Source organism: Equus asinus, chromosome 10, assembly GCF_041296235.1.
Source record: "Equus asinus isolate D_3611 breed Donkey chromosome 10, EquAss-T2T_v2, whole genome shotgun sequence".
NCBI lineage: Eukaryota > Metazoa > Chordata > Mammalia > Perissodactyla > Equidae > Equus > Equus asinus.
The window spans coordinates 32,281,768-32,295,490 of NC_091799.1; the positions used below are offsets into that span (position 1 = coordinate 32,281,768).

The 13,723-nt window shown below is 41.6% G+C and overlaps 1 protein-coding gene across 1 annotated transcript in view; it reads right to left on the bottom strand.

Moving 5' to 3' along the window:
* HSDL2 (hydroxysteroid dehydrogenase like 2) overlaps positions 1-8,863 on the bottom strand; it is a 70,710-nt gene extending 61,847 nt beyond the window's left edge. Inside the window, exon 1 of the mRNA XM_014834472.3 lies at positions 8,308-8,863. Within this exon, the coding sequence (XP_014689958.2) occupies positions 8,308-8,387 (80 nt within the window). The 5' untranslated portion in view covers positions 8,388-8,863. The remainder of the gene's footprint in view (positions 1-8,307) is intronic.
* Between the last annotated feature and the right edge of the window lie 4,860 nt (positions 8,864-13,723).

Here is a 13,723-nt window from a genome sequence, read left to right on the forward strand (position 1 = left end):
TGAGCCAAAAGTACTAAGGAAAGTTCTCTGAGCCCATTCATTCTTTACATCCATCCACCTTCACTTTAAACTTCCTACTTAGTTGTTAGGTGAGAAGGAAAGATCTAAAATAAAGTCAGACAACAGAAAGGAAAACCACTTTCTTGTTTACTTTCTAAAGGGAAATAAAAAAGCTTGTCTAAGGAGAAGGATGAAGAGAGTACAGCAAAAGTGACAATAACAAAGAGAAAGGGGGACAGTAACCAGAGACAGGCTTGTTAACAAAAGAACATAAGGCACTTGCCAAAATCCAGAAGATTACACTCCAGAAGTTAAGAAATCAGAGGTGAGTGTGGGAGGAGGATTTTAAAATAAAGAATAACTGGTTTGGTAAGAAAGAAGGGGATGGGGGCAGGCCCTGTGGCCCAGTGGTTAAGTTCACACGCTCTGCTTCCACCGCCCAGGGTTTCACTGGTTTGGATCCTGGGCAAGGACCTAGCACCATTCATCAAACCATGCTGAGGTGGTATCCCACGTGCCACCACGAGAAGGACCCACAACCGAAATATACAACTATGTACTGGGGGGCTTTGGGGAGAAGAAGGAAAAATTTAAATAATAATAATAATAATAATAAAGAAAGAAGGGGAGTGGAGAAGAAACAGAGAGGTGGCAACTATTTTTCATGAAATACAGCAAACATACCAAAAGCATATAAACTAATATGTACAAAGAACAAAATAAAATGAATACCAAGAAACAGAATAAAATATTACCAGTACCCCAGAGCCTGCCGTCTATTCCTCTCTAACCCAATCTTCCTTCTTCCTCCCCCACCCCACAAGATAAAAACTATAAACATTATTACTCATTCCCTGGTTTTTTACTATTCCTTTTCTTTGTTTTTTTTGAGGAAGATTAGCCCTGAGCTAACATCTGCTGCCAATCCTCCTCTTTTTGCTGAGGAAGACTGGCCCTGAGCTAACATCCGTGCCCAGCTTCCTCTACTTTATATATGTGGGACGCCTGCCACAGCATGGCTTGCCAAGTGGTGCCATGTCCACACCCAGGATCCGAACTGGCAAACTCCGGGTGGCTGAAGCGGAACGTGTGCACTGAACCGCTGTGCCACCAGGCTGGCCCCATACTATTCCTAATACCTACATATCTACGTCTAAGCCGGGGCCAAATCCAACCCTCCATCTGGTTGTGGGTGGTCCTAGAGCTAAGAATGGCTTTTACAGATGAACATTTATGATCAATTTGATGAGAGGGAACACGAACTCTGAACCCCAATTAAGCAAAACATGATCTCCCTGTTACAGACTGAACTGCATCTACCAAGAGGATACGTGGCAGCCCTAACCTCCAGTGCCTCAGAATGTGACCCTATGTGGACACAGGGTTACTGCAGATGTCATCAGTTAAGAAGAGCTCAAACTGGAGGAGGGTGGGCCCTTAATCCAATATGACCGGTGTCTTGATAAGAGGAGGGAAGACTATGCAAAGACAGACACAGAAGGAGAACTCCATGTGATGACAGAGGCAGAGCTTGAAGTGACGCAGCTGCAAGGAGCGCCGCCTACACCAGAAGCTGGGAAGACACAAGAGGCAAGGAAGGATTCTACCCAGAATTTCAGAGGGAGCGCGGCCCTGCTGACATCCTGACTTCAGACTTCTAGCCTCCAGGACTATGGGAGAATAAATTTCTGTTTGAAGCCACTCAATTCGTGGTACTTTGTCATGGCAGCCCCAGGAAACTAATATGCCCTCCCGCTTCCCCCTAAAAAAAGAATTTCATTCTTCTCATGAGTAGATCTGTATTACAAAAATTATACTTGTTTTGAATTTTACCAACAAAAAATATTGTGGAAATTGGTTCTCTGTTGCTATACATACATCTCATATATATATGATGTTATATATACATCTCTTATACCTACATAGTATCTCCAACTTTGCCTCTTGCCCATAAAGCCTAAAATATTTACTATCTGGCCCTTTACAGAAAAAGTTTGGCTAACCATGGTCTAAATAATACACTGTTTAGCTTTTGCCTAATTTTGAATTTTTTCTTTTTTTTTTTTTGAGGAAGATTACCCCATCTTGGCCAACATCTGCGGCCAATCCTCCTCTTTTTTGGCCCTGAGCTAACATCTGTGCCCCTCTTCCTCTACTTTATATGTGGGATGCCTGCCACAGCATGGCTTGACAAGTAGTGCATAGGTCCACACTTAGGATCCAAACCGGTGAACCCTGGGCCGCCAAAGCGGAACATGCGAACTTACCCACTGTGCCACTGGGCTGGCCCTGAATTTTATATAATAGACTCATACAGTATATGTTATTCTATGATTCACTTCTTTCATAAAACATAGTTTGGAGACTTATCCATGTTGGTGCAAATAGCTACACTTATTTTAATTAATATACAACATTCCACATATAAACACACTATAAATTATTTACTCATTCTACTGTTTATGGACTTTTGGCATGATCTCCAGGGTTTTTTTTCCTATTATGAACAATGTTGCTAAAAATATTCTTGTACCCTTCTTCCAGTCACATGTGCAAGAGCTTCTCTAGGGCAAATACCTACTGGTGAAATTGCTGGATTATTGGGCATTGCTGTAGATTAAACATGTCACAGATCCTCTGGCATTCCTTCCATCAAGAGGAGGGGTATATGCCCCCCCACCCCTTGAGTCTGGGTCAGCTTTAAGACTTTTTTGAGCAATAGAATGTGATGGAAATCATATTCTGGGATTCCCAGGCCCAGGTTGTAAGACAGCTGGCAGCTTCCACTTTCTCTGTCTTGGAAGCCAGATGCTATGTTGCAAAGAAGAGGGACAGATTACCAACTGATGAGAGGCCAGATGAGAGAGGCCGTAGAGGGTGAGAGGCCTTTTAGGACATTTCAGCCCCAACCAAGGACCCAGCTGAATGCAGCCATATGAACGACCTCGACTTAGAGTGTGCAGAGCAGAAGAGAACCCAGCCCATCCACAGAACTGTGGATAAAGATAAATCACTGTTGTTTTAAACCATTACGTTTTAGAGTGTTTTATTACACAGCAATGGATAAGTGAAACACACACTGAAGTTCAACTTTCCCAAATAATGCCAAACCTCTTTCCACAGTGGTGATATTCCCACCAGCAGCAATGTATGACAGCTCCCACGGTTCCACAGCTCTCTACCACCTGATGTCAGACATTTAAAATTTTTGCCAATCTGGTAGATATGAAATGGTATCTCACTGTGGTTTTAATTTGCATTTCCCTGATTACTAATAAAGTTGAATATATTTTCATATGTTAGTCACTTATGTTCCTTCTGTGTAATTCCTATGAATTAGTTTTGCTCATCTTTCTATATAGTTAATTTTTTTGGAATAACTCATAAAAGTCTATGAGTTATATATCTTTAAGACATCTTCTCATTTGTGGCATGCCTTTTCACTATCTTTACAGTATCTTTTGAAAAGGAGAAATTCTATATTTTCTTGTAGCAGAATTTATGAATCTTTTCTTTTACAGACAACGCTTTTGGGGTTAAGAAATCCTTCCCTGAGCCAGCTCTGATGGCCTAGTGGTTAAAGTTTGGCACGCTCTGCTTCAGTGGCCCAGGTTCAGTTTCCAGGCATAGAACCACACCACTTGTCTGTCAGTAGCCATGCTGTGGCAGGAGTCCCATGTATAAAATAGAAACAGATGGGCATAGTTGTTAACTCAGGGCCAATCTTCTTCAGCAAAAAGAGGAGGATTAGCAGTGGATATTAGCTCAGAGCTAAACTTTCTCAAAAACAAAATTAATTTAGGGGCCAGCCCAGTGGCACAAGTTCCCACATTCCGTTTCAGCAGCCCAGGGGTCGCTGGTTTGGATCCTGGGTGCAGACCTATGAACCTGCCTGCTTGTCAAGCCATGCTGTGGCAGGCATCCCACATACAAAGTAGAGGAAGATGGGCATGGAAGTTAGCTCAAAGCCAGTCTTCCTGAGCAGAAAGAGGAGGATTGGTGGCAGATGTTAGCTCAGGGCTAATCTTCCTCAAAAAATAAAGAAATAAAACAAATTAAAATGGGATGGTTGGAGTTTAACTTTTCTAGGTCCTTGTATTATTTGGGAGAACGGTAAAATTATATTCACTTTAGACTTCAGTAAGTTCTATATATGTTAAAAATTTCTAGGTTCAACACGATAAATAGAAATCCTAGACCCTGATAGTTTTGGTAACAAGGATGGGATGCCAAAAGAGACATAATTTCCTGGAAGAAAAAGGACAAGAGCCCTGTGAGACAGGGTAAGGGATAGCAAAAGATTCCAGTACCACGCTCTTGCCCATGGCAACGGGGAGAGTAAGGATCTTCATCTGTTCTTATATTAAAGAAGGAAACCAACAAGAGGCAGGTATATACCGTAAGACACAATAGTATTCGAATTGCCACACTAATACCACCGCCAATAATAAATCTGCTAAGTTCAAGATTTCTTTGCACTTCTTTTTGTCTTTAGAATAAATCTCTCCAAAGGTGCATAGTCAAATTACTATGTTAAAAATTATTTGAATTCTTTCTTTTTCTTTGTATGTTAATGTGATAAATTTGATATAGCGCTAATCCCCTTTGTTTATATTGGCATTCCATTTTACTTTCTTTCTTTCTTTTTTTTCTTTTCTTTTTCTTTTTAAAGATTGGCACCTAGGCTAACAACTGTTGCCAATCTTCTTTTTTTTTAAGGATTCGCACCTGGGCTAACAACTGTTGTCAATCGTTTTTTTTTTTTTTTTTCCTGCTTTATCTCCCCAAACCCGTCCTGTACACAGTTGTATATCTTAGTTGCAGGCCCTTCTAGTTGTGGTAGTTTATTTGTTTTCCTCCATCTTTGGTAAGGGATGTTGTAAAACATGTATATGGTTTAAAAGTCAAAACCTTATAAATATGTACACTTAGAGAATGAACTAATCCCATGCCTGCAGGTAACCAGCTTCATTAATTTCTGGCTTATCTTTCTTGTATGTCTTTTTCCAAAAATCCACAAATACGCACACACATATATAAAACACATCGTGTGTGTGTGTGTGTGTATATGTATGTAATTTTCTCTTCTTTTTTATACAAAAGGCAGAATACATAGAGAATTAAAGTGATTTTTTTAATGTAAGTATTTAGATGAAAATGTGCTGACTATTGCTTTAACAAGCAATAACCCTTTGCCTTGGGTCCAGTTGGATGGATAAAGGACATTTTCCTGCTCACTCAGAATCTCAGGCACTGGTGGAAAGAAAGGCAAAGGCAGCTTCTCCTCTTAACCTGAGGCCCAAGTCTATCCCACAAAGGAACTCCTCCAGCTCTAAAGCATTAGGAGCAGAGTATGGAAGCCGAGAGAGAAAGGACCCAAATTCCGCCGTCCCATCAGCAGATGCTAAAACTTGCTAACAAAGAGTCAACTGACACCACTATTTACCAAAACTCTCTGGTACCTCAAAATCAGGGGGAAGGTGATAAAATTTTTAATTATTTTTAATAAGAAAAGCACTTAGAAACTATACAAGCTATTCTAAAGTTCCTTTGGAAAAATAAACATCTAGGAATAACCAGGAAAATTCTGAAAAAGAATCCAAATGGAGCAGGAACCAGCCTTGCCAGATATTTAAACATTTTATAAAACTAGAGAAATTTAAATAGTTTGGTCCTGGCACATGAATAGACAGACCAAAGCAAGAGAATAAAAAAGTCAAGAAACAGACCCTCATAATACAAGAATGCAGTTTACGACAGAATTTAGTTTACGACAGAATTCTGGGGCCAGGCCAGTGGGACAGAGTTAAGTTTGCATGTTCTGCTTCAGTGGCCTGGGTTCACCAGATCGGATCCCGGGTGCAGACCTACACACGGCTTATCAAGCCATGCTGTGGCAGGCGTCCCACATAGAAAGTAGAGGAGGATGGGCACAGATGTGAGCTCAGGGCCAATCTTCCTCAGCAAAAAGAGGAGGATTGGCAGCAGATGTTACCTCAGGGCTAGTCTTCCTCAAAAAAAATAATAATAATAATAAAATGAAAGCCAAGATAAAATGAAAAGCACCGAGAAAAATATTTGTAACACATATGATACAGAAGGAAATTTTAAAACTCGAGCTCTCAAAGATCAAAACCTAATTGTGTAAGCCAGGCAAAGAAAAAGATACACACATGGCTTTAAATAGGATTTCTCTATCTCTGCACTATTGACATTTTGGACGAGATACTTTGTTGTTGGGGTCTGTCTTGTGCATTATAGGATGTTTATCAGCATCCCTGGACTCCAACCATTAGATACCAGTAGCATCTCCCCTCAATGTGACAAACAAAAATGTTCCCAGACACTGCCAAATGTCCCATGGGGGTCAAAATCCTCTTTGATGAGGACTACTGCTTTAAACATATAAAAATATCCTCGGGCCCAGCCCCCTCTCCAAGTGGTTAAGTTTGCACACTCCGATTCAGGGGCCCTGGGTTTCACCGGTTCGAATCCTGGGCACGGACATGGCATGGCTCATCAAGCCATGCTGAGGAGGCATCTCACATGCCACAACTAGAGGGACCCACAACTAAAAATACACAACTATGTACCTCAGAGCTTTGGGCGAAAAAGGAAAAATAAAATCTTAAAAGAAAATCCTTATCCTTACTCACGATCCAAATTTTAACTATAATGAGGTGCAATGTTTTTTCTCCGATTAGATTTTTTTTTAAAGATTCGCCCTGAGCTAACATCTGTTGTCAATCTTTTTTCTTTTTTTTTTTTCTTCTTCTTGTTCTCCCAAAGCCCCTCAGTACATAGTTGTGTATTCTAGTTGTAGGTCCTTCTAGTTCTGCGATGTGGGATGTCACCTCAGCATGGCTTGAAGAGCAGTTCTAGGTCCATGCCCAGGATCCAAACCAGCAAAACAGGGGCCTCCAAAGCAGAGTGCTTGAACATAACCACTCGGCCATAAGGCCAGCCCCTCTAATTAGGTTTTATCATCAAAACAAACAATTTTATTATCAAATATTTTGCTGTTGGCCAACATGCTGGATTAGGAAATCTGATTCATCCTTTTGGGTGTGCATCCTCTTTGGAGAACTATTAGTATTAGCAGCTTCGGGAATTTATCATACAGATACATTTAAATATGTGCAAACAGGTTAATACAAAGATAATCATTGCAGTAAAAATGGAATAATAAAAATCTAGAAACGATCTGGTATCCAGTATTAGGGACCTGGTTAAATAAATTATGATACATCAATAGAATACTATGTAACCATTAAAAAGGAGGAAGATCTACATGCACTGAAAAAGTGTGTCCCAAGACATATTAAGTAAAATAGCAAAGCCCAGAAGAGAGTTTACTCCTATTAAAAGGGGGGAGGGGGGTGTTAGGGTGGTGTATAAAATGTTTATAACCGCAACAAAAAATGTTTATAAATGCATAGAATATCTTTCGAAACATACCAGAGAGCCACTGGGGGACTGGAAGTTAAGGATGAGGAAACTCACTTTTGACCATTCACTCTTTTGAGCTGTTTAAGTCTTTTGGCCATGAGCTTGTATGTTTCAAGCAAATTACAGAATGGACATGCCTCTCAGCTAAGACACCCATGCTTTCTAGCAACAGAAAATAGAATGGTGGTTGCCGGGAGCTGAGGGGAAGGACACAAGAGTTGTTTAACCAGTACAGAGTTTGTTTTCCAGGCTGAAAAAGTTCCGGATATTGGTTGCACAACAGTGCGAATGTACTTAATACAACTGAGCTGTACACTTGAAAACGGTTAAGATGCCAAATTTTACGTCATGTGTATTTTACCACAATTAAAAATCTTTTTAAAGTGAAAAACATATACCCCCCAAAAGCTACCCATACTTTTAAGGTGTTTGTTACTAACTTGAAAATCATTTTCTAAACACCCCATTATTTTATTATTCCAGAATTGAGCGCTCGGAACAAGTGGAGACTCATCAGGGGCACGAGTGTTCCAGCGACCTTTCACCTAGAACTTGCACGCCTTCAGCAAGACACCCAGCTATTGCTAAACCCAAGGTAGGGCCCGCCTGGGTGCTGCAGGGTAACCAACTCTGCATCCTTTACCTGTGGAAGAGGTTTTTCCAAGGCTGCCACCCTAAGTACCCAACTTTGGGTTACTTTTCACGCGTTAACTGCAGGTGGTAAGAACACGAAATGCAGCGCGGAAGAGCGTTCCAGAGCGCGCCCGGCAGCTCCAGTAACTCTCCCACCGCCGGGGCCGGGCCCCCGGGAAATCCACTCCGGCCCCACCTAGCCGCGCAATCCCCCCAGCCCCTTACCCGGTGTTGGGTAACATGACTTTCGATGGCGAAAACAGCGACAGCGAGCTGGCAGAGAGAGGCGGATCTTCTCGGCGCATTTAGCCCCGGCCCCAGACCTCGCCCCCCGAGACCCCGCCCCAGGCCTGCAGGGAATGGGCGCTTGAAGAAGGGAGAGGGCGCTGAGTGCGCCTGCGCACGTAGCGGTCCTCCCTGGCGCTCCCCACTGTCTCCTCTGTGGAAACCGGCTCCCTGCGCAAGCGCAGTGAAGGACAGCTCCGCCCCGCCCCTCGCCCGGGGCTCTGCGGTGACAATCGGGCTCCCGCCGGCGCCTGGCGAAGTGGGCACGTCAGCTGCTGCGTACGCCTGTCCCCGGCCTGGGAAGGGTTTCTGGTCGCAGCGCTGCCTTCCTGTGCCAGCGGGGTGGCCGTTTGAGTCCTCCAGCGGGGACCTTGAGGGCTGGGGTGCGGCTTCTCCCCCAACACATTCTGCGCTGGGCGTGCGGTGGCTCTCCGTCCTCCCTCCCTCCGTTCCCAAGCCGGGGCGCCTGCTGGGCTGCGCGCTCCCTCGGAGGCCCCCTTGGGAACGCTTTTCCCCGGCAGAAGCCGGCCGGCGTCTTATTTCGCCTCCCCCAGCGCATCAAGGCTAAAGCCGGGCCGCCCTCGCGCGCCTGTGGGTGGCCCGTGGTGAGGGGCAGCTCGTCCATCAGAGCTGTTTGCAATGGTCGCGCTGGAGAATTCGTAGTTAGCTCTGGTTTTTCACTCTTAGTCATTACCTCAGCGAAGAAACTTCCAAACTCAGTGCAGGAGTGAGGTGACGTGTGGGATCCAGTATTGCTTTTGGTGGTATACTTTGAACATAACTCAGCTACCCTAAATGAACTAAAGACTGGCATATTTTTAGGGGAACATTAAGAAATTGCTTTGTATGTTTAAGGGGTAGAACAAGGTGATGAGGAGCTTGTAATATGGGGACTAGTTAAAGAAACTAGCCTGGAGATAGGGTACGTACTCCCCCATTTATTACAAGGCGGAAATGGCTCTATTTCTTCATCTGTTATCACTTGCCAGTATCCTATAGGCATTTGAATTTGCCATCCATGATACGGTCCTTAGAGACTCTGGAGGGATTTATTCAACAAATATTAGCACCTACTGCATGCAGATCACTGGAGATACAGCAGGACAGAGAGGACAAGGTCTCCACGCATATGGGAGGAATGAGGAGTAGCCACTGTGTTCTTGAGACTGTTCTAAATATTAGATATTTTATAAAGAGTGTTGATAGGGAATGTTAGATGAAAAAACCAACACTCCACTCAAGAAAGTGAAAAGACAACCTCCGGAAGGTGAGAAAATATTTGCAAGTCATATATCTGATAACATCTGGTATTCAGAATATATAAAGAACTCGTGGGGCAGGCCCGGTGGTGCAGCAGTTAAGTTCGCACATTCCACTTCGGTGGCCTGGGGTTCACCGGTCCAGATCCCAGGTGCAGATATGGCACCGCTTGGCAAGCCGTGCTGTGGCAGGCATCCCACATATAAAGTAGAGGAAGATGGGCACGGATGTTAGCTCAGGGGCAGTCTTCCTCAGCAAAAAGAGGAGGATTGGCAGCAGATGATAGCTTGGGGCTAATCTTCCTCAAAAGAAAAAAAAAAGAACTCTTATAACTCAGCAACAAAAGGATAAACAACCTAATTAAAAAATGAGCGAAGACTCTGAATAGACATTTCTCTAAAGAAGATATGCGGATGGCCAACAAGCACATGAAAAGATGCCCTACGGCATTAGTTGTTAGAGAAATGCAAATGAAAACCACAATGAGATTCCTCTTTACACCCACTAGGATGGCTGTAATGGAAAATAATGTGTTGGCCAGAATGTGGAGAAATTGTAATCCTCATAGATTTATGGTGGCAATGGAAAATGGCTCAGTCACTTTGGAAAACAGTTTTGCTGTTCCTCAAAAAGTTAAACAGGGCAGTCCCATAGGGTAGTGGTTAAGTCTGGCACACTCTGTTTCCGTGGCCTGGGTTCTCAGTTTGGATCCCAGGGAGGACATATAGCACTCATCAAGCCATGCTGTGGTGGCAACCCACAGACAAAACAGAGGAAGATTGGCACAGATCTTAGCTCAGGGCTTATCTTCCTCAAGCAAAAAAGAAAAAGAAGAGGAAGATTGGCAACAGATGTTAGCTTGGAGGAATCTTCCTCACCAAAAAATATTTTTTTAAAGTTAAACATAGCCCGGTGGCAGAGCAGTTAAGTACGCACGTTCCACTTCAGTGGCCCGGGGTTGGCCGGTTCAGATCCCGGGTGCGGACATGGCACTGGTTGGCAAGCCATGCTGTGGCAGGCGTCCCACATATAAAGTAGAGGAAGATGGGCACTGATGTTAGCTCAGTCTTCCTCAGAAAAAAGAGGAGGATAGGCAGCAGATGTTAGCTCGGGGCTAATCTTCCTCAAAAAAAAAAAAAAAGGTATAAAGTTAAACATAGTTAAGCTGGCAGATATCCACATGCAAAAGAGTAATTCCACTCTTAGATATATGTCTACCCAAGAGATGAAAAACATATCTTCAGAATACCGCCAGATGGCACTGTTGCTTTATGATTCAAAATTATATGCTACTGCAAAATGTTAATTTATTTACAATATTGTGATATTAATATTATAATCTGACTTGAATTAAGGCAAAAATAGCATGAGGTTCTCTATAGGATTTCCTCCATAAAGAGGAAATAAGAAGAGGTATAAATTTTAAATCCCTTAAAAAAAAAATAATACTTTGATTCATTAAAACAGGATGTGATACTCTAATTCATTTTGCATTATTATTTAAATTGTCATTAAATAGTCAAACTTATCTTGTTTTGTGACTTCTAAATCCTATCAAGTGTAATTCTCCATTACTGTATTAAGTAATTTTCAAATACATAGGAGATTGAAAATGCTGTCTTAAATTAAGATATCAAAGGGAGGACATTGAAAACAACTTTAATTTTAAATTACCACAAAAGGACTCGTAACCCTGACCTTGCATAAGAATACATTTTTTTTAAAGTGTATAATACAGTAACATTCAAATTTGTTGACCACAACTCACATAAAAAAAGAAATTTTTCATACAGATCCAGTACACACCCAGTTTTTTATCTATTTTATTTAAATCTATTATATCGTATCCTGTTTAAAAAAAAAAACTTCATCATAACCTAAGTTTTTTTGATGACTCATTAATGGATCATAAGCTACCTTTTGGAAAACGCTGCTTTCGTGTGTTGTAATTTGTTATTGCAGTTTTTCAACTTGACTTTTAAGATATTCTAGGCATCTGCGGTCAGATATAAAATTACTAATTAATGGTCAGAGGCTAACAATACAATGTGACTAAGAGCAGATGCTTTCAATGGCTGTGGGAGAGTAAGAGATCTTTTGAAACTTTCCATTTCCTTCACCCACAAGACAGCCTAGCCTGGTTCAGAAGGCCAAATGAGAAATCCTTGGGGTTTTGAGGGTATAGCAGTTACTTCTAATAATGTACCAAATCTTCTGCATAGGACCCCTAGCTGCACCTTTGCTGCTCAGTGAATTATTGCCGGTCATGATTTAATTAGTAACTGTTGGATATTAACCTCATTGTTGTATTTTAATGTCTTTATTTTTCTGATAATACATGATTCCAACAGTCTAGAGAAAGTGAAAGTTTACCTCTAATACCACCCTTCAGAGATAATCATTAACAATTTAACACGTATCCTTTAAGACTTTGAAATGTTTATATAGATTTTGATCATTTTCAAAGCATAGGGAGATTATATACACTATATTGTTTTGGAACCTGTTTTTGTTTTACTTAATGTATCAGAGACATCTTTCCAAGGTTACACCTAAAAGTTTACCTTAACTTTGTTGTGTGTGTGAGGAAGTTTGGCCCTGAGCTAACATCTGTGCCCATCTTACTCTATTTTGTATGTGGGATGCTGGCACAGCATGGCTTGTTGAGTGGTGTGTGGGTCTGCACCCGGGATCCGAACCCACAAACCCTGGACCGCTGAAGTGGAGCTCACCAACTTAACCACTACACCACCAGGCTGGCCGCTTACCTTAACTTTTTAAAAACAGTTGCATCGTTTTCTTTTATATGAATGTACTTCAAATTAATTTTACGATTCTCATTTGTGATGGACATTTAAGTTGTTTCAAAATTGTCTCTATTATAGATAATATTGAAATAAAATCCTTTGTGCCTATATCATTGTTCACTAGTCATACTGTATTTCCCTAGAATACATTTCTAGAAGTGAGACTATTTGCTCAATGGGTATACACACTTAATACCCTTTAGCAAGGCAGTACTAATAATTTACACCAAGATTTCTCAACCTTGCCACTGTTGACCTTTTGGGTTGGATAATCCTTTGTTGTAGGAGTCTGTCACGTGTGTTAGTATGTTTAGCAGCATTCCTGGCCTGTACCCGCTAGATGCTGTAGCTCCCCGCCCCCATATATGTGTTTACGTACATAACGTAATGTTTAACATTTTAGCCATTTTTAAGTGTGTAGTTCAGTAACATTAAGTACAGTCACATTGTTGTGCAACCAACACCATCATCCATCTCTTGCCCTTCCAGTTTTGACAACCAAAACTGTCTCTAGAAATTGTTAAAGTCCCCTGGAGGGCAAAATTGCCCTGGTTGTTTACGCCATCACAGAAGTGAATGAGAATGTCGGCATCATAAAAAATAGAAAAAGAAAAGAAAAAAAGACTGGGGATCTGTAATTGATTAAATAAGACTAAAAAGATGTTACAGGAGCTGGCCCTGTGGCCTAGAGATTAAGTTTGGTGTGCTCTGCTTTGGTGGCCAAGGTTTGGTTCCTGGGCACATACCTACACTACTCATCGGCAGCCATGCTGTGGTGGGTACCCACATACAAAATAGACGAAGATTGGCACAGATGTTAGCTCAGGGCCAATCTTCCTCACACACAAAAAAGAAAGAATGTCTGTGTTCTTAGTATGAAGTATTAAGGAGTAAAAGGAAATGAATACGCACCAACTGTCGTGTGTGTGTGTGTGTGTGTGTAGAGAGGATGCAAAAACAAACGTAGAAAAATGTTAAAAATTGGTGATTTGGGGTTAAGATATATGAGAGTTTCTTTTATTATCACAACTTTTCTGTAAGCGTGAAATTAATTCAAACTAAAAAGTTTTGTTTAAATGAATAAAAATGCTTTTAGCTGAGAATATTGATTGCCTGCCCTTGCTTTTCAACTGCTGGTTCCTTGCTTATTTTGTTCATCTATGCTTCAGAAAAAGTAACCATACTGCAGCTTAGGATAAAATCCTAATTAGTCTAGGGCAGTGTTTCTCAAACTCTAGTGTGCACCAGAATCACCTGAAGAGCTTTTTAAAACATGGATTAATGGGCCC